Genomic DNA, 20,950 nt, shown 5'->3' with positions numbered 1-20,950 from the left:
CTCGACTTGTAGGACTCCCTTAGATAATGGCTTATAGTCATTATCTTTTCCTTCCTACTTTTTGTTACTATAGATAACATCTGGCCAGGTGCCATCCTCAATAGGCTCCTCGCAGTGTTGCTTTGCCAACACTCTGTCCAGGCTTGCCAGGACTGCCCCACGGGGAGGTGTGGGGCAGAGGGGGTCAGCTTAGGCCAGGAAAGCGTTTGCAGGTGAGGAGGTGATGATGGTGAACTAAATGCCACCAGCAATCTCCAATCTTTCCTGAGATGGGAGACTGAGCAGCTTCCACTCAAGAGACTTGAGGACAGCAGGCTACCAGGAAGACCAGAATCCAATTAACGAATATGGTGCCGAGGTATTTTGCAAGGACTCCGATGATACAGGCTAGTTCGTCTAGGACATCATGGAGGATCAAGAAGGCATGGTGGAGGACCTTAATGATCAGCACTGGGAGCATGGACAGGAAGGGCACCGATAATCATCTGGGGTAGCATCTGGGTAGACAGTGGATGACAACAGCATGAAAGGCTTGGCAGGACTGGCTGGTATAGATGGAGATGTCAGATAATACTAAGGCCTTGAGGAAGCCAATGGCCTTGGTGAAAAGTTACCTTCAGCAGGGGACTATGTAATCTTGGAGGCTTCAGTCTCCAGGGGTCAGAACCGGAGACAGACATAGTAAGTATAAGGCAAGACCAATTTTTTAAGGGGTTTTTGCTCTGGTGATGGGGAGAGGGTGTCGGACATCCCTCAGGACACTCATCGTGTAATAGGCCGATCTGCACTGCGTACAGCCCAATGAGGAATCCTCCCCATTGCACTGTAGAAAAGAGGAAAAGAAACAATTCCAAGAAAGTCAACGGCAAGAGGAATTTTCCTCCTACACATCTACAAGCTGGAAACTGGCTACATCCCAGAGACGCAACATTTCCCCACTAGGTCGTTTTGTTCTTCTGTGGAGTTACTTGCCTGAGCAAATGAGTCGGAGGTCTCCGAGGGGACTGGCCTCCATCTGTTGTTTCTATGTATTTTAAAAGGGAAATTGATGATGGGTAGACTGGGCTCTCTCTCATCCCTGGAGACAAAGCTGAAGTATTCTTATCCCAGCACTCTGCTCTCAGGTTTTCCTATCTAGAAGGGTTCAAGACCTTTTGGCTTTGGTTTGATTTTCTAACCTTACCTATCATATTTTTTTTTTTTAACTAATGAAACTCCTTCTTCAAGTCATAGCTAACAAAGAATCATAATACATGAAACAAAAAAACCTCAGAATTTTATTAGCATATATTTATTTTATAACTTCACATTTATAACATTTTACTTTGTATATTGTCAATAATTGAGAACAATGAGGCGGTTTTTATGACTACAAGAAACCATCAAATCAGGGTGTACTGGATGACAAATGTTATCACTTTGGTGAGCAGTATTAAAAAAAATTATAACTTAGGACGAAATGATCACCAATGGTAACTTTAAAAAAAAAATGCTTTTCTTACAATCTCAGGATATTCTTCAGTTAAAGTTTGCCACAAATCAGAAAGACTAATTGATTGTTTCAAAGTCAAATCACTAACAATAGTCTTTAACAATGGCTGGGATACTTATCACAAAGATAACAGACAGCAAGCACTCAAACGTAGCTAAAATGGTTCCTAACGCAATGTCGTCACAACTGACTGACAGATTCCGTACTTACTTGTTACGGCACAACTCTTAGAATAAAGAGAGCATGCATTGAACAGACAGGAAATATCATGAAAATCATGGGTCTTAACGCATTAAAGGCTTTCTGTGTTCCAGACATCATGCTAAGTGATTCAAAGGCATTATGTCATCTGAGCCTAACGACAACCCTATTCTATTATTTTCCCATTTTCCTGATGAGGAAACTGATGTTCAGAGAAGGTGAGCAATTGTTCTTTGTATACAAAAAGCTATCGTGACGCTAGAGATCAACTAGCATTTTTTTTTAACGTTTATTTATTTTTGAGGCAAAGACAGAGCATGAACGGGGGAGGGGCAGAGAGAGAGGGAGACACAGAATCCGAAACAGGCTCCAGGCTCTGAGCTGTCAGCACAGAGCCCGATGCGAGGCTCGAACTCACGGACCGCGAGATCGTGACCTGAGCCGAAGTCGGACGCTCAACCGACTGAGCCACCCAGGCGCCCCGAGATCAACTAGCATTTAACGGAATGGTGCTCATTTATGCTCTACTGGGGCACACTACGTCACGGGACATGCACGGACGTGACTTAAACACCTGTGAGGTGCCATCACTTCCTTAATCTATGAACGCTTAAGAGAAGTCCAGCTATGTGCTCAGATGTCACAAGGGGACCTTACTTCCATGGTCTGCACAAAATGAGTCCATCTGGAAACAGAAGTGAGCCCGTGGCTGGGTGCCAGTGTGTGAACATTTGGGTATCAACACACTTGAGTCTACCTGTTTTCTAGTAGAGATCGGGAGAGTTTAAAGTACATGTTAAAGGTGGACAGGCTGAAAAATCTCTGCAGAACCGTAGAGCACAATTTGAAAGCCACCATCACAGCGGACAGAGGGTTAGCAAGAGGCAGAGAGTTCCGGACTTGTGGCTCGGCTCTGCCACTGCTTAGCGTTTCGATCCCGAGAACCCCACTCGACTCATCTGAGCTTCGTTTTCTTTCTCTTTCAGAAAGAGCAAAATTATACCATAAGGGGTTCCCGGGCACATTAAATGAGATGTGTGTAAACCAGCCGGCACATAATAGACCCTCAATAAATACAGGCTCCTTTCCCCTCCTCTTTCCCTTTGGTCGCCCCTAAAAATCTTTTCCAACCAGAATGGTCTGCTCGCTGAATCCAAACGCGGCCTGCACACCCTCCCTCGCAGGCAGCCTTCCTGTAGCGTCTGCCCTTTCTCGAAGGTGCTTCTCTCACACCATAGCTCTCTCTCTTGAAGGCAGGGATTGGGCTGAGTCGTCTGTGTCTCGAGGGCCTAACACAGTGCCTGGAACCGGCCATCCGACACACGGCAGAGAAGTGGAGGAGTGCTTCCCGAGCGAAGAAAGAAAGACACATAGCAGTGGGGGTGGCCGTATTCATTTGGTAGTGGCACTTCCACAGGTGCCGTGACTGACACCCGGGATTATCGAGCGTCTCACATGCCGAGGCCATGTCCTCGGTGAGCCGGTGAGCTCGCTCCGAGAGCATGGCCCAGGCTTTCGGGGTTACGATTCTCACCTCCGTGAAGAGTGCCTCACACCGCTGGCTACTCAGAGGGGATGTGCTGATTTGAGGAAGGAACACAGCCGAGGAGTCAAAGGGGTCAGAGGTTCAACAGATTACAAAAGGTGTTCTCTTCCTGCATCACTTCTTTCTTCTGCGGTATGGGTGCACGACTTTGGTCTATTTGGGAAACGGGAAATGTCGCGGGTTCCTTCAGGCTTCCTATTCCTTACTTGGAACTTCGTCCTTTATTAATAATCTACGTAGGGCCCAAGAAACTCTCTGGTATTTTTTCTTAGAAAGAAGAATCAAGACCTGACGCCGAGGCCTCGGACAAAAATAGCCACGTGGTCTCAGCGGGGTACAGCAAACCTCCCCGGGGCGCACTGGCTGTGGGTCCCGCCCTGAGATGGTTTTTAGTCCTCTGCCTCGTATCCCAGGACCCATAGCCATCCCCTTCATCTGGCTCTTCAATATTCTCGTTTTCAAAAGAGGCCTCTTCCTCCTCTTCCTCCCGGATCACCTTCATTAACTCGAGGAAGCTGGGAGGCGGCCCTTGATCTTTCAGTTCCCTCAGCCTGCACCAAAGGACTTCGCTGAGGCTGGCCCCGGCCATGACCTGCTCCAGGCGGACCTGATCTGCGATATTCCTGGGGATGGCGCGTTTCTCCACGGCGCGCCGGAGCAGGGTTTCTAACCGCAACACGTAGGCGGAGACCTTCTCCCCCTCCTCCTGATACGTCTTCAGGTATTTCACCTGGGAGGTCCTGCGGCTCTCCAGGCTTCCAAACACTTGCTTAAACGCCTCCAAACACTCTTCCACGCTTATGGCTGCATTGTCTGCCTGCACTATATGCATGAGGTCCAGGGCAGGGCCACGCAGGCTTTCCATCAACCACCTTTTCTTTTCTGCCTCTGCTACCGGCCACTCTTTGACGATCTCAGTGGCCTGTTCCAACCAGATTTCAAAGGGCTCTTCCTCTGGGGCGGGCACGGCGCTCCCCGAGAATACTCTCAGTTTCCGGTATCTCATGGGTAGCAGGGGCTGAGGGGCATGAGCTATCGCCTGTCCCAACACGTGAGCCAGTAACTCTGGGGACACGCAGGGCACCGTGGCTGGAGACAACCCCTCGTGCCCGAGGGCTCGGAACATACCGGAGACTGTCTGCCCCTCTTTTTCCAGAAAGAGGTTCAGTCGTTCCAGAAATTCAGTGTCCTGGTTAGGGGTCTTAAAGATCACTTTCCAGACACCCCCCTTTCCCTGAACCTCACTGGGGATCACCGAGACATCGGTATCCTCCATAAGCTCTAGTAAGACAGCATTGGCATTGTCCTGCTTCCTGAATATTTTGCCGAGCAGCCTATACCTGCCCAGAGACTTTAAAGTCTCCTGGAGAACCCCTTGAATCTCAGCCTCATCACAGTCCACTGGTATCCCCAGAACCATCAGCGATTTCTGATCATCCACGCTCATTATCCTGCACCAGTCCTCTAACAGTGCCAGCGCCATCGTCCGAGTATTTGCTCCAACTCTGGGGGTACCGATTAGTTTGTGGTGTGGACAGGCACTGCCTATCAGGACTCAGAATATCCTGGCTCAGCTCCTGAACTTGCACCCCACCAGGGAATGGGTCCCAGGCCACCCCAACAGCGGCCCCAAAGTCTTCTGGACCAATCACCCTTACTTGCCCGGGGGCAAGAACTCAGCTAGGACAGCATCACTGCCTGTGGCTCTGCAGTCCGGTGGCCGCTGATGCTCTCCCCGACGCTGGCAGCCACACGGTGGCACTGACCCTTCTCCGACTGCCCGAGGCACCTGCAAGAGCTGCTTTTGTGACTCCCCCAGTTTCTGCTGCCTCTCCTCACCTCTCCTTTTGCTAGCTAGCGGGGTAAGGCCTCCACTCTGGCACCCAGAACTCCCGGAGAGAAGTGTCACAGCAGGCTTGGACTCCTAGTGAAACAATGGTCAGTTTTACCACACAGCCCTCTCTTTCCCAGGAAGCACTGCGCTTTGGTTCAGGACAGAAGTGGGGGGAGACTAGGGGTTCCGTCTCACGTTGGATTTGCACGTGTCCCACTCTGTCAGACCTCTCCTTTGCTTAGAGTTCTCTTGGGGACCCTCCCACGTCTGGCTCCCCCACCTTCCACTCATCAGTCATGCCAATTAACGTCTGAGCCCCGGTTATGGATGGACAGGACTCAAGATTTTCCCCATGTGAAAAATGAAATCAGATGTGAACAGATACCTGTTCAGGCGCTCCACTGTCCTGTGAGAGTCACCAGCTTATTTATTCAGCTTCCAGAAAAGGAAGATGTCACCCAGCTCCACGCAATGGATGTGTTTGGGTCTTTCTTAGCTCCGGCCAAGCCAAGCTCCCCTGTTACACATAAATAATAATAGTATTTATTTATGGCTTGATAATATCCAGTGATGAGCGCCGTTAAATGATTTAAAAACATGACACTCCTTTACAATTTAATTAAGTCTACCAAGCCATATTGAGTTGGTGCATTCCTTTGATTTAACATCCAATTATTTAAAATCAAGCTAGAAATCACTCAAACATTAAAAGCCAATTTAATATAGGTGTAACAATATAACATGTACTACACTTTAACATAACATAATAATATAGGTATACCAATTTAGGTCCAGCAATCTAAAACAAACAAAACAAACAAAACAAAACAAACAAAACAAAATCTCAGGACCAAATAAGTTAAGCTTGGAATTTATGAATCCATTCTCTTTCCTTAGGTCTGGGCAGGCCTCGCAAATGCACAACGAGGTGTTCTTTTGCTGTGAATGTTCAAAATGCTTCCTAGCATTTACGCCTGAATGCGTCATTTGAGTACAAGGTAAGAGAGGAAGCACATCTGTGGAGAGTGGTGGACACCGGGTGACGTAAAAACGAAAGAGTTCCTACTCTCTCCCAGTTACTGCCGTGGAGTGTGTGTTAATGGGCTACGAATATGCTTCTGTCGGCCTGAAGAATCCCCCTCAGTCCAAACGGGGTCCATATGCCACAGATGCCAGCCTACAGCTTTATGTCAACTGCTCCTGCTGCAGGCACGTTTTCTAAGACCTTCTGGAAGGTGCCAAAGGGGCAGGAGCACAAACCCTGGATTCCGCTCTCAGCCAGCAGCCCCAGGGATCGGAGCCCAGGGGTTTCTCCGTGCCACCCCTTCCCTTCTAAGATATGGGGGTAACCTTCCTCCTGTTTTAATGTTGAGAGGAAACATGAGATGTAAAAAGGCAGGAAGACACATCCCAAGGTCTACATAATAGAGGTCATGCTTAGGTTAGGCTACCTTTGGGTGGCTTCTTCTTCCAAAGGCAATCTTTACCTGCAATGGAAATAATCGGACATGAGAAAAATGTAAAACTCTTGCATTTTCTCAAGTAAAGATGGGATAAGTTGGAAAAGGAATCAGCTTTTCTGCTGTAATTCTTGGCTCATTTAGATAGTGACCTTGGTCAAGCGCCCCAATCTCTCTCAGTCTGGTTCCTGCTCCGGAAATCGGTCACGAGTCATGGGTCTGCCCTGGGTAGGCAATGATGTCATTCTTGTGGAAGCAGTTCATTCAAATGCGAAGCACATCTGATGCAAAGTCCAAAGGCCCGCCTCTGGTTCCCTCAGCACCCCCCCCCCCCCCGCCCCCAGACATTCCTCTCCTCCCTCAGTCTCCAGTTCTCAGCTGGGGCCACCTTCCCACCTGCCATGATGGGCTCATCTTCAAACTGTGATTGATTGCCCTCCAAATTTAACTCCATTCACCGAAGTATCCCTCACGATTTGGGGGGAGGGTATCCGTACTGAATCCTGCCAGGGACAAGGGCTGATGATGAGGATAGAGCCTTGGTCACCCTGCTCTGAGCGATAGTCTTGTGGTAGAAACAGCTTCTCCTAGCCCAAACCCACCCTAGTTACTGAGCATGCCCAGATTTCCGTCTCCAGCCGCCAAGGGTTGGGCATCATTTCTGCAGGATTTTGCCACTGTGGAAAGAGGGGGCGGGGCTGTAATCGACCAGGGGCAGGGATTGGTACGTGGAAGGGACGTGGGGACAGAAATAAGCAATAAAAGACTCTCAGAGACCGTGTTACCGGCATAAATCAAAATGCCCCTTATCTACCCACCAACCCAGTAGCTGTGGATGGTTTAGCCTCACATACATACCAAGTCCCACACACCTTTCCCGGTGGGGCGTCTCACAACTCAAGCCATGACCACAGACAGGACCCCATCTCCTACTCCACCACTGAATTCGCGCGCGCGCAATTTACGTCCCAGGCACTTGGCGTCTGGCAACCCGGGAAACCCCGCGGCTGTGGCGCAGTGCGCAACGAGGGCGGGGGATCTAGGTGGGGCGCGCAGGGCGCCCAGAAGGGCTGGGGATTTGGGGGAGTGGGATTCAATCCTGCCCCCCCCCTTTTTTTTTTGGCGGGGAAGGCGGGGCAGACAATACCAAATCAAGACTCTTCTGGCCCTTCTTGGTCTTGGCGCAGTGGCGCAGTTAAGAGACGTGACACCTCCGGGCAATAGAGCAGGTCTCTACCCTTTCTTACTTCAAGTCGCCGTTCGGTGCCCGAATTTGCAGAATGCACTTTTTGCTACAGTCCCAGACCACACACCTAAGTCTTTATTCCCCCTTCTCCTTTGCTACGCCCCTCTGCATTTCTCCCCGCCCGCTAGCGCCCCCCCCCACCACTGTGGGCGCAGCGAGAACCTTCTCGTTTCAATCTCTGCCCACAGCAGCCCACCACAAGGCCCGTGGGTGAACAAGGTTTGGTGCCCCCTGCCTCGTAAGGCCTCCACCTCTCCAAACGGTCTGCGCCATCCCTTCCCCATCGTCAGTGCTGCCCCTTTCCCTCCTCCTGGGTGTCCAGGTGTCAGCCGGTTGGTCCCTGTTGCCCCATCCATTAGCTCACACCCTCGCTGAGGGGTGGGGTCCTCCCTCGGTGGGCCCTCGCACCTGGCCCACCTCTGCAATGCGGTGGGGGAGAGGGTCCTGGGCCAGGCAGGTGGGGGCGACGGGCGTGGAGTCCAGAGGCCGCGCCCCCGGCCTTCGCCCCTGCGTGCCCTGCCCCATACTTACCCCGGCGCAGAGATCGGTCAGCCGACCCTCCGCTCCGCATCCATTAGCGGGTGGTCTGGCCGCTTCACTTCCGGAGCGCGGGGCTCTAGGCGGCGGGGCCTTCCCCTCACTACCCGGAGCTCGGCTCCCCTCCCCTCCCCGCGCCGCGCCCCGCCCCCGCCCCGCCCGCGCCTCCCTCCTCCCGCCGCTGCCGGGAACTGGCAGCCTCTCCGCTCCCGCTGCCGCAGCGGCCGCCCTCCCAGACCCAACTTTGCTGGTCGCTGGAGCCGAGCGGCGGCGGGGGGCGTGGGCAGGGAGGGGAGGAAAGCGGGGTCAGAGGGAGGGACCGGAGGGTGTGGGTCGCTCGCATCGCCTCGCCAGCCCTCCTTCCTTTCTGTACACCTTGCGGCAGGCAGAGATGCGGCAGCCGCGGCAGCAGCCAGGGGGTTTGTGCACAGAGAGAGGCCGACTTAGGGACCGGCAGACGGACGGACGGACAGAGCGGACCCTCCCCGAGCTCCCGCGCCATGGCCGAGAGGAAGCAATCCGGGAAGGCGGCAGAGGACGAAGAAGTCCCTGCCTTTTTTAAAAACCTGGGCTCAGGCAGCCCTAGCCCCGGCAGAAATTCTGTGGCATGTTCTGCCCGGTGAAGGGTCCTCCGAGAACAAGACCATCGATTTCGACTCGTTGTCCGTGGGCCGGGGCTCGGGGCAGGTGGTGGCTCAGCAGCGGGACGTCGCCCACTTGGGCCCGGACCCGCAGCCGCCGTACTCCCGGCAGGGCCGGCGCGCCGGCGGGGAGCCATCTTTGAATCGAGCCGGAAGGTGGAGATCCGGCGGGCCTCGGGCAAGGAAGCCCTGCAGAACATCTACGACCAGGTTGGTATGGGGGGTGGGGGGTGTTGAGACTCAGGACCAGACGCGGGGAATCGCCCCTCCTTCGCCCCCTTTCCAGCTCGGTGGAGAACCGGGCATCCCAGCGTGGCCCACCGTCCTGCCTCGCAGGAATATTGCATCCTTGAATCTGTACATGCCCCCCGCCCTACTTGCCCCTTCTCGGTGCAGGGTGCCCAGAGGCTCGGGCTCGGCCGTGGGCGGCTGTGCGCCCACAAAGGCTGCCCGCGCCTCCCTCTGCCTGGAGGTGGGGGGCGGGGGTAAAATATGAACCGATCCCGGGTTGGGGGGCGCATGGTAGTGGGGGGAGGGAGGCATGAACCGATTCCATTCTTCTTAAAATCCTTCCGGCGGCTTCCGATTGCAGTTGTGGCTGGTGCCCCACCCTTTTTTGATGCATCTCGGAGCGTGCAGTGGAGGGTTCGCGTGCAGGCCCCGAAAGCTCCCCGGGGTTCGGGAGGGGCGGAGGCTTCGACAGCCTCTCCCCGCCTCGCCCTGCTCGCTCTCGCACCGTCTCTTCTCCGGCGCCCTCGGTGCTCCAGTCCTGAGCCCGGAGGCCAGGACCATGGTCAGCGCCTCCGCGCTCCGCCTGGGAGGATCTCACCGCCCTGACTCCTGCTCGCCGAGTGAAAAGGGGGAGGTTGTGGAGTCACCCAAGGAAACCGAGACGCTCGTAAATAGCCCATGTGGAGAACAAAGTTCCGCTAAGTATCTCAGCAAGGGCTTCTCAGAGCGCATCCCCCACCCCCGCCGCTATTTGGGAGGTGCTTTGGGGATGGAGACTTAGTGGATTATGTTCAAAGGGTGAAAAGAAAAGAAAAGGGAAAAAAAATCCCTCAACAGTTTGAATAGATTGCCAAAGATGCATTAGACCCCCTATACGTGTTAATGAGAAACAAGAAGACCAATTTGGCAAAATATAGAAATATTCGTTATCTCTGGCAATTATGAACAGTGTGCATTTTAAGTACTGTAGTCTCCTCGCACCACATTTTTTCTTTATCAGGGTGACCTTCACACTTGTGCATTTCCCCCCACATCCTTAATTTCTCAAGCGATAAATTCCAGTGTGAAATGTTCAACACTTGTTTGCTGTTTCTCTCCATGCCCACTGGTGAAGATAAGAAATCAGTCAGTGATTGATTATTGAATACCTATTGTGTGCCTTGCCTTTTGGGGCAGGGAGAATGTTAGCTATAAAAAGTTCAAGGTGATTTCTTCTTAAGGGGCTTTCAGAGTCATTGGGAGTGGTCTATGCATATTCACTGAGCAATTCCACAAGCATTTACTTGATATTCAGGTTGTGTGCTGACGGTGACGCATGGAGAACAATTAAGAGTTGGAGATAATGGCCAGAACGTTTCCTGACCTAGCACAGCATTTTGTAGCTTTTGACATTTATTGTACCAGTTCTAGGAAAGATAAGCCATTTACTGTCATTTCAAAAGGTGGGGCAATTAATTACTTGAGTCCTCCTCCCTCGGCTCTGTCCTCTGATATCCATATTCACTATGAGTCAACCTGAAGCACTTAATCCATATAACTCACTTGAATCCCAGCGATCAGACAACTGAAGCAAAAGTTTCGAATAATGTAAGTTATGCTGAAAGGTGAGTGAGTGTGAAATTCTTTCCATGTGAATACATTAGGATGAGAGCCAAACCATGATCATAATGCATAAAACATGGTTGTGTGACGTATTCTTATCTTCAACAAGTTGTGCTGGTAATTCTAATGTTCTGAAGGGAGCAGAAAAATGCCTTGAGATAAGGGAGGGATTATTAAAAAAAATGGCTGATTAGGGGGCAGAGGTTGAGAATGGCCATCCTTATAATGATGGCAGTGAATTAAACTCACGTTTGAAAGGCAAAGTTTCACTGGGTTGAATAACACATCTCTTTTCTTGTCCATTAGAACCTAGATGTTTGATTATGAGCTTCTTGTTTGAACACTCCCTGATTTTATGTTGATTTTATTTGTTTTAAGAGAGAGAGAGAGAGCACAAGCGTGTGTGTGTGTGTGTGTGTGTGTGTGTGTGTGTAGCACAGAGAGAGGGAGACACAGAATCTGAAGTAGGCTCTAGGCTCTGAGCTGTCAGCACAGAGCCGGAAGCGGGGCTCGAACTTGTGATCATGACCTGAGCCGAAGTTGGACACTTAACCGACTGAGCCACCCAAGTGCCCCAAACACTTCCTGACTTTAGTAAAAATTCAAAATTGTAAACCTAGTGTGCATGGAAGAGGAGATTCGAAGAGGACATACCCAATCAAGACCCCAGCCACTTTGGCCTCTGCAAACCCACATTTGCTTTAGTTGCCCAGTTTTTAGCAACAGAGGGTGATTCTGGCTTTTTTTTTTTTTTTTTTGTGCAGCTTCTCCTGAATTTTCACTCAGTCTTTCCTTATCACATAAGGGATTATTTTCTCTCATGATAAGAGCACTTACCAGGATCGTACTAACAGTGGTTGAATATTTCATGTCTATATAAGAGAGTAAAGGTGTGTGTGTGTGTGTGTTGTGTGTGTGTGTGTAATAATGGTGATTTTAAAAGCACTGTCGGGCCCACGATTTTGATTGACTCGAGTAGTCATCACTTAATGTTCAGCTAATGAGCAACGTGACTGCCAGCATCTCAGTGCATTCCTGTCTGAAGCCCTGGCACACAGAGAGGAGGAGAGTGAGTGGACCCTGGGGCCCCTGACTTGCATCCACCCTCCTCCCCTGAATCTGCATTTATAAGGTATTGTTAATGTATGGTTGTTAGAAGTGGCTTTGCCCACCTGTCACACTAGGGGACTGTTGTTCCCCTAGCAAGGTTTGGGAAATGAGGGAACAGACGGCCCTCGCCCAGATGCCATGTGGCTTGTGGGAGATGAGTGTCTGCGTTTGCATTTAGAGGTGTTAGCAGGTAGCCCCAGAAAAAAATGGGTGTGGCTTTGGTTGGGATGTTAGGTCTTGGCGAAGGGTAGGAGCCTGTGTAGTGAATACGAGTGAGGAAAGCTACCTCTTTACTCTCTTTCCTTTGTGTCCTTGGGAGGTCCATGTTGGGCTCCAATGAGGTTAAATTGATTAGCACCTATGAAGGACTCTGAGCCTCTTGGAAGAGAGAGAAGGGCAGTATTGGTCTAATTCCTCCTCGCCGGTGCCCAGGGGTCCCTCAGTCTCCTCCCTTCCTCTTAAGAATCCCCTCTATTCCACTTCAGACACAGTTTAACCAAGGCTGCTGGATGGTGAGCCTCCCTTCCAAAGGAGCTCCCAGGCCCTTCTTTCTGCGGCAAACCCATGTGGCCTAGAGTGGCTGGGGAATGATTCTCCATTTCTCCAGGGCAGATGCCAGTGAGTGAACTATGTAAGAGTGGTTGCTGAACTTGACAAAATTCCCATCTATGAAATGTTTCTGATATTCCTTTTCATTGGTGTCCCTCTGTCTCCTCTCCCCAGGTTGATTAGCTCCAAGCCCTGGGTGCCCCTCCTGCTGCCCTCTTATTGTTGTTTTTTTGTTTTTTGTTTTTTGTTTTTTGCTGCCCTCTTATTGTTCAATGCCGTTGTTCCCCATTCTGATGGTGACGCCCATTCTAGATCTTTCTTCCTCCAACCACGGGTTCTGAAATCACTCTTCTCCTTTGCCCTCTCTTCTCTCATTCAAAAATCCCTTCCTCGTGTTTATCTTAGAGAGAAATCCCAACGATGAACGCTTCCATCTGTTATGTGAATGACTGATACATAGTTGTCCTTAGAGATACTTGTTTGGTAATAGACTAGCCCGTTCAATGAAATGAACATATAGGTAGCCAAATATATAGTAAAGATTTGGCTGGAAGCCAAGAACAAGGGCAATTCATTGATACTTTAGAGGTCACATTGTGTCAAAAGAGCAACACAAATAGGAATATTTGTTCAGGATTCCAAAGCCCAAAGACCCATCTGGCATTAAAGGGAGAGGAGTGCTTGGGGAGGAGAAGGATATGGTGAGAATTCACACTTATTGGTTGCCCTTGAGTTGCCAAGTGATTACTGAACTAATCATGTAACTAGTTAAACTAAAAAAATAATTGTGGGGTGCTTGGGTGGCTTAGGTTGATGGAAGTGTCTGATTCTTGATCTCAGCTCAGGTCTTGATTCCAGGGTCATGAGTTCAAGCCCTGCATTGGGCTACATGTGGGGGTGGAGCCTACTTAAAATACATACATACAAGACAATACAATACAATACAATACAATACAGTCAAATAGTGGTGAAATACACATAACATAAAATTTATCTTAATCATTTTTAAATGGACAATTCAACAGTATAAATACACTCATGTTTTGTGCAACCAGTCTACAGAACTTTTCATCTTGCAAACCGAAACCTCTGCGCCCATTAAACAATAACTCCCCATTCCTTTCTGCCCCCAGCCCCTGACAACCTCCATTTTACTTTCTGTGTCTGTAAATTAGGCGACTCTAGATACCTCGTGTAAGTGGAATCATACAGTTTTGTCTTCTTGTGACTGGCTTCTTTCACTTAGCTTAATGTCCTCAAGGTTAAATCAAGTTATAGCACGTGCCAGGATGTCTTTCTTTTTTTAAGGCTGAATAATATTCCTATAGTTAATTTTAATAAGTCATTGATGACTGAAAAGTTGTTGCTCAATTAATAGATCTGCAGTGAATTAATTGTGGAAGTAAGCAAGAAAGGTTATATCGAAGATGATGTATTCGATATTCCCTTTCATTGTGTGTCCAGTGTGGGGTCCACGACCTGAATAAAAGAAAACTCCCACCAGCTAAACAGCCTCTATCATACTTCTCCCTTGTAGCTCAAGGGTGGAGAGGGAAATGGCTGCCATTGAACCTCCAGTGACAACATCTGGTTGAATGTCGCATGGTTCACAAACTCGCGGGCCATGGAAATCAGGAATGGGCTGGGCATTTTCCTACCCTTGGTAAAGATGGGCCAGTTATTCTGTGGGTCCTTTGGTGCTAGTGTTCCTCTCTTCTTCCTTGAGAAGAAGGGAGCATCAGAACTGATCATGGAGAGGGGGGCGCCTGGGTGGCTCAGTCAGTTGAGCCTCTGACTTCAGTTCAGGTTATGATCTCAAGGTTGGTGAGTTCGAGCCCCGTGTTGGGCTCTGTGCTGACAGCTCGGGGCCTGGAGCCTGCTTCGGATTCTGTGTCTCCCTCTCTCTCTCTGCCCCTCCCCCGCTCACGCTCTGTCTCTCTCTGTCTCTCAAATAAATAAACATTAAAAATTTAAAAGAATTGACCGTGGATTTGAATGTATACTGCCAGTGAATGTCAGAGCCTGAGAGACTTAGTGCAATCGCCTCGTTCTAGCAGTGGAGAAAGCGATGCCCAGAGAAATTGTGCTTCACCCCACGGAATTCAGGTGGTGTTTTTCAGGGTTAGGATGGAGACCTGTCACTGCCCAGTCCCACCGCAGTCCTGTACCAGTAAAACCTTGTTATTCCGGTAGCATTGCGTAATTCCAGAATGTACATTTACTTTCTAGATCTATATTTAGAATGTGTAGAATGCGTATTATTTTAACATTTGCCTCAACACGTTCTGATATGAGCATTTTCCTTTTCTGTAAATAAGGACACTGAGATTTAGTGATGTTTACTGACCAATCGCAAGGGCTTGACCTAGGACCTGAACCAAGGTTTCCTGACTCAGTCCCATACTTCTCGCAACACACCATCCTGTGGTTTCACTCCACTGCCAGAGAGAGTGAGCTTAAAGGTGTGTTTAATTTTGCAGGCAAATATTTCATATCCCTTTACACTTAATATGTTCTATGGGGTAGGCCCTGTGCCAAATGTTTGATGTGCGCAATCTTATTAATCCTAAGGTACTAAGGAGGCACTACAGTTACCCTTAATTGCAAAAGAAATGCCTGAAGGTGAAAGAAACTTGCAAAGCAACTAGCTAACTAACCAAGCCAGAGGCAGGGTTTGAACCAGGTCTATGTGACTAAATAGCCTTTGTTTTTGTTGTTGCTGTTTTAGTATTTATTTATTTATTTATTTATTGAGAGAGGGAGGAGGGGCAGAGAGAGAGAGAGAGAGAGAGAGGGAGAGAGAGAATCCCAAGCAGGCCCCACACTGTCAGCGAGAAGCCTGACGCAGGGCTTGAACTCCGGAACCGTGAGATTCATGACCTGAGCAGAAACCAAGAGTCAGAGGCTTAACCCGACTGAGCCATCCGGGCGCCCCATGAATTGCTTTCTCTATAATTATTCTTTACTTATTTTATCTCCAAAGAATCAATTATTACAAAATAGTTCTCAGCGCTTACCTTTTTTGCTTGTTTTCTGGTTTCAGTGTACTCTTTCAGGCCCTTTATAAAAAGGACTGTTGATCTGGCTTCATGAATGTGTCCCAAACTGCTGCTGTCCCGTCCATCATTTTTTTTTTTTTTAAACACAAGAAATGTCTTCAAATATCATGGGGACACAGGCCAACTCTGACAGTGAAAATGACATGCTTTGCTAAGATTAGAGCAATGTGATGATTTTCCACTTGATGTAAATCATGAACCACAAGCAAATAATGAGGGGACCATCAACAGAAGCATTGGCAGGTGGGCTGATGGGTACTTGAGTTCGGTGGGCTGCAGCCTGTGGCAAAGGCTGGTGGCATAGGCCACGAGCTGCACACAAATAGTGCCTTGAAAGGGAACCAACCGCCTGGCCTTGAAGGTGGATTGGGGTTTTTTTTTTTGAGACATACATAGACAGCTTGCCTGGTCTCTGAGTTCCAGGCGGCTCTCTGGTGGAAAGACCTTGGAACTAGGAGCCAGGAAGCCCAGCTTGCGGTCCTGTCCCTGTTGCCGCTTGCCCAGTCACCTAACCTGAGCTGTCATCAGGCGGGACCTTAATCTCCAAGGCTCCCCTCTCATTTCCACTGTAGGCTCTGAAAGCTACGTTGTCCCTGGCTGTTTGTTCTTCCTTCTGCTCTTTCTTTCTTCCTTTCTTTCTTCCTCCCTCCCTCCCTCCTCCTCTCTCTCTCCATCCCTCCCAACCTTCCTTCCTTCCTTCTTTCCTGTTTTTTTTCAAGATCGAGGTAAAATTCATATAACATAAAATTCTCATTTAAACCGTTTCAGTCTACAATTCAATGACTTCTAGTACATTCACGATACTGTGCAACCGTCTGATTCCCGAACATTTTCTCGGTCCAAAAAGAAACCCCATATCCATTAAGCAGTCACTTGTCATTACCCTCTCACCCCAGCCTGGAGCGACCACAAATCTACATTCGGTCTCCATGCAACTGCCAGTTCTGGACATTTTGCAATAAATGGAATCATACAACATGTGGCCTTTTGGTGTCTGGCTTTTTTCACTTAGTGTCACATTCTCGAGGTTCATCTAGCCCGTGGTGTGTCAGTCCCTCGTTCCTTTTCGTCACTGAACAATCAGTATTCCGTTGTTTGGGTGGGTATCGCATTTGTCCATTCACCAGTTTAGAGACATTTGGGTGGTTTCCACTTTCTGGCTTTTGAATAATTTTTTTTTTTTAAAGGAAGCTCTGTGCCCGACATGGGACTTGAACTCACGACCCCGAGATCAAGAGTCGCATGCTCCACTGAGTGAGCCACCGGGCGCCCTTCCACTTTTTGGCTTTTACGTATAATACCGCTCTTGCCATTCTTCTACAAGTGTTTGTTTACAGATATGTTTTTTAGTTCTTTAGGTCTATACCTCCGAGTGGAATTACGAGATCATGTGGTAATTTTATGTTCCGCTTTCTGAGGGGCTGCCAAACTGCTTTCCACAATTTTACTACCACTTTACATTCCCAGCAACAACGTACCAGGGTTCCAATTTTGTTCCGCACATCCTCCACAACACTGGTTATTTCCCTCCACCCTTTTTTTTAAATTCTAGCCATCCTGGTGGGTGTGAGGGGGTATCTCATTGTGGTTTGATTTGCATTTCCCTCTAATGACTAACAACTTGAGCAGCTTTTCATGTGCTTGTTCATTTGCATACCTTCTTTGGAAAAATGTCCTGTTTCAAATTCTTTGGCACTTTTATTTATTTTTTTAAATTTTTTTTTGTAGTGTTTATTTATTTTTGAGACAGAGAGAGACAGAGTGTGAATAGGGGAGGGGCAGAGAGAGAGGGAGACACAGAATCCGAAACAGGCTCCAGGCTCTGAGCCGTCAGCACAGAGCCCGACGCGGGGCTCGAACTCACGGACCGCGAGATCGTGACCTGAGCCGAAGCCGGACGCTTAAACCGACTGAGCCACCCAGGCGCCCCTTTGGCACTTTTAAAAGATTGAGTTGTTTGTCTTTTTGTTGTAGGAGTTCCTTTTTTTTTTTTTTTTTTTTAATATTCTCTTTAAGTAATCTCTACCCCCAACGTAGGGCTTGAACTCGCAACCCAAGATCAAGGGTCACACGCTGTACCAACGGAGCCAGCCAGGCGCTGCTAGGAGTTCTTTATATATTCTGGATATTTGCCCCTTTTCAGATATATAATTTGCAAATATTTCTCCCATTCTGTGGGTGGTTTTGTTACTTTCTTCATATGTGTCCTTTGAGGCACAGAAATTTTTTATTTTAATGAGTCCGATTTATCTGTCTTTTCTTTTGTTGCTTATGCTTTTGGTGTTTTATTATTCCCCACTGTTCTCAAAACTGCTGGATCAACTAAAGTCCAGCAAAGAAGTTCCAAGGCCTCATTTCTTAAATGATAATCGCATAACTGAATCCTGTTGCTTTATGAGAGCTTTGAAAAATTCATTTAGAATAGATTTGCGATAGGTCAATATTGTTAGTGTTTTGGTGTGCTGCCTACGTCTGATCTTTCTATTTCATGATCCTGTTCATATAAAGAAATTTCTTTTCTGTGTGTGTATCACAATGTATTTGGTATTTTGTGTGTGTGTGTGTGTATGTATATGTATATATATATGAATACATATGTATATTTACACACACATATATATGTATGCATACACACATATGTATATACACACAACATACTATACACACATACATACATGCATATATAAACACACATGGATATATACACATACATACATATACACACATACAAATATACACACATACATGTATATGCATGCATACATTCATATATACATACAAACATATACATACATATACACACATACACACACCACACACATACATTATACACACATGTACATACACATATACACACATGCACACATAAATATATGCACATACAAATACATGCATATATGCGCAACATACATAAACATACATGCATGCACACAGATACATATATATACACGCACATGTATACACATACACACATGTATATACACATATACACATACACACAACACACATACATATACACACATATATAGGTATATGCACACATATACATATATACACAGAACACATACATATATACACACATACACGATGTATATACATACCCCAATTGTATACCCATGCATACCCATATATACACTATATGCATACATAACACACACAACACATATGCACATGCATTCATGTACATATATGTGAACACATGCATATATGCACACATGTATACACATACATATGTGTACACACTCTACACAGACACGTACATATATACACCATACACACATGTATACACACATACACATACATGTATATATGTATACACATACATGTATATACATGCCTACACATGTGTACACATAGGTACACACATGCATATATACACGTGCATACACATGTATACACAACACACACATGCGCATATATGTATATACAGCACACACACACACACATGCATGTACATATATGAAGTTATAAGCTTGTTTTCCAAACCACTGATTTGGAAGCAGCAGGGATGTGTTGAGGAGGGCAGTGACTAATAAGCTGAATTTGGGAAAAAATAAATTTGAGAAATGAATTGGATTCACTGTTTATTTTGTTTAATTTTTTTTTTTTTTTTTAGAAATGACATTACAAAGTGCTATGTTTATTGTGGATGACAGGGATAAGCAAATTTTTTTTAAAAATAAAGAAATCCTTGATAATCTAATTATTTAGAAAGAACTATTGATAATATTTTGCTATACTTTTTTTCCAGTCTTTAAACTCCACCAAAAATGAATGGAAAATACTGTTTTTCAGCATTTCTGACATCACTGGGTATTATTTTTATACACATTTCCCAAATTTATAGGTGACAAGTGGTATCCTGCTTTTTTGCCAATTTTCCTATTAAAAGTATTCATATTTTAAACATTGAAATTAAATTCTATAAAAATTCTACATTAGAATGTATCCACTTTAAGGCCAACTTGTTACAAATTTTTTCCCCCGGTTTGCATGTGATTTTTCATGGCTTTATATTTTGACATCCAAATTTAAATTCTGAAGTTAAATCAGTTCATCTTTTCTGATGTGTTCCTGCCTACCAGGTTATTAGTAATTCCTCTTCTAAAACCTTTTTGGATTCTGTGCTTATTATATTTAAATCTTGCCATAATTTTTGTCTACAACCTTGAAATAAGGTATTACTTAATTTTCCAAATAGTTAGCCTGTTATCCTAATGGCGTTAGTGAATAATTGATGTTTCTCTATTTGTTATATACTCAACCTTTTATGTGTGTCTGGATACGGGGTTTTGGCTTCCTGGGATTTCATTGATCTGCCTTACTAATGTAGTGGTTCAATACTGCTTTAGTTACTGTTGCTTTTAATTGAATATTTTACTTTTTAAAAAAAAATTTTGCCACCATTCAAACTGTATTTTCCATTCAAGATATTTTCAATTACAGAAACCTAATACGATTTTTTACCGGAATTATATGAAAGTTATACAGCCAACGATAAGAAATATTCAATTTTAGGATAGTAAGCCTTTCTATCAAAGTTTATAGTGTGGTCTTGCCATTTTTTTTTCAGGTATTTTGTTCTGTTTTCTTGAAACTTTTCGTTACATTTATTCCCAGACGTTTTGTTGCTGTTGTGAATGTAACTGCAATTATATTGTATAGTTTACATTCTGAGTGACTCTTGAGTTTCATATTGATTGATAACAGAGTGTCTTATTCAACTTGCTCTTGGTTCTAATACTTTTCAATTGATTCTTTTGGAACAGTTTTATTATCTAATATTACTTTCAAGTCTTTTTTCCACTGCCTTTACTTACTGTTTCTCTTTTGTGTCTGACTACATTGGTTAGAGCTTCTAGAACAATGTTGGATGATGGTGGCAATATTAGAGTTCCTGTTTGATTTCTGATTTTATTTATTTTTAAAATATTTATTTATTTGAGAGAGAGGGTGAAACAGGTTGGGTTGGGGGGGGGGGGGGGGGGCAAAGAGAGAGGGAGACAGGAGACAAGGAATCCCAAGCAGGCTGCTCGTGGTCAGCACAGAGCCAGATGCGGGCCTCAAACTCAGAAACCACGAGATCATGGCCTGAACCAGAATCAAGATTCAGACATTCAACCAGCCGAGCCACCCAGCAGCCCCTGATTTCTGATTTTAATGAGAAGGCTTCTAGACCTTCACTATTGTTTGAGAGAGATACTTTCTGTCCTGTTAAATATCATTGAATTCCTACTTGAGGCGTACTGGTAATGACCTTCAGTCAGCGACTGCCAGGACATACCTGTTGGGTTTATTACTTGCTGTAGCCGGGGGGAGCCAGCAGGCATCTCCGTAAGACAGGTATTTGGAAGAGATGTGGGTTTCAGGGGGTGATTTGGGGGAGGGTCCAAGGAAGTGAGGATTCCCTCGGGCTGGGGCTTGCCAAAAAGGAGGGCGATT

The 20,950-nt window shown here is 46.8% G+C and overlaps 2 protein-coding genes across 2 annotated transcripts in view; one reads left to right on the top strand and one right to left on the bottom strand.

Annotated features, from left to right (window-relative positions):
* Nucleotides 1-2,134: 2,134 nt before the first annotated feature.
* PNMA2 (PNMA family member 2) lies at nt 2,135-8,438 on the bottom strand. The gene is made up of 4 exons (XM_030312342.1): nt 8,311-8,438; nt 6,525-6,560; nt 5,459-5,590; nt 2,135-5,163 (listed from the first exon to the last, which is right to left on the bottom strand). Exon 4 carries the CDS (start codon nt 4,720-4,722, stop codon nt 3,508-3,510), a length of 1,215 nt encoding a protein of 404 aa, XP_030168202.1. The 5' UTR covers nt 4,723-5,163; nt 5,459-5,590; nt 6,525-6,560; nt 8,311-8,438; the 3' UTR covers nt 2,135-3,507.
* A 228-nt stretch (nt 8,439-8,666) lies between these two features.
* DPYSL2 (dihydropyrimidinase like 2) overlaps nt 8,667-20,950 on the top strand; it is a 130,353-nt gene continuing 118,069 nt past the window's right edge. The window contains 4 exon segments of the mRNA XM_030312341.1: nt 8,667-8,898; nt 8,901-8,933; nt 8,936-9,094; nt 9,097-9,167. Of these exon segments, the coding sequence (XP_030168201.1) occupies nt 8,817-8,898; nt 8,901-8,933; nt 8,936-9,094; nt 9,097-9,167 (345 nt within the window). The 5' untranslated portion in view covers nt 8,667-8,816.

Source organism: Lynx canadensis, chromosome B1, assembly GCF_007474595.2.
Source record: "Lynx canadensis isolate LIC74 chromosome B1, mLynCan4.pri.v2, whole genome shotgun sequence".
Taxonomy (NCBI): Eukaryota; Metazoa; Chordata; class Mammalia; order Carnivora; family Felidae; genus Lynx; species Lynx canadensis.
Note: the sequence above shows the minus strand (reverse complement) of the source record. Positions and strands in the feature narration are given on the sequence as shown.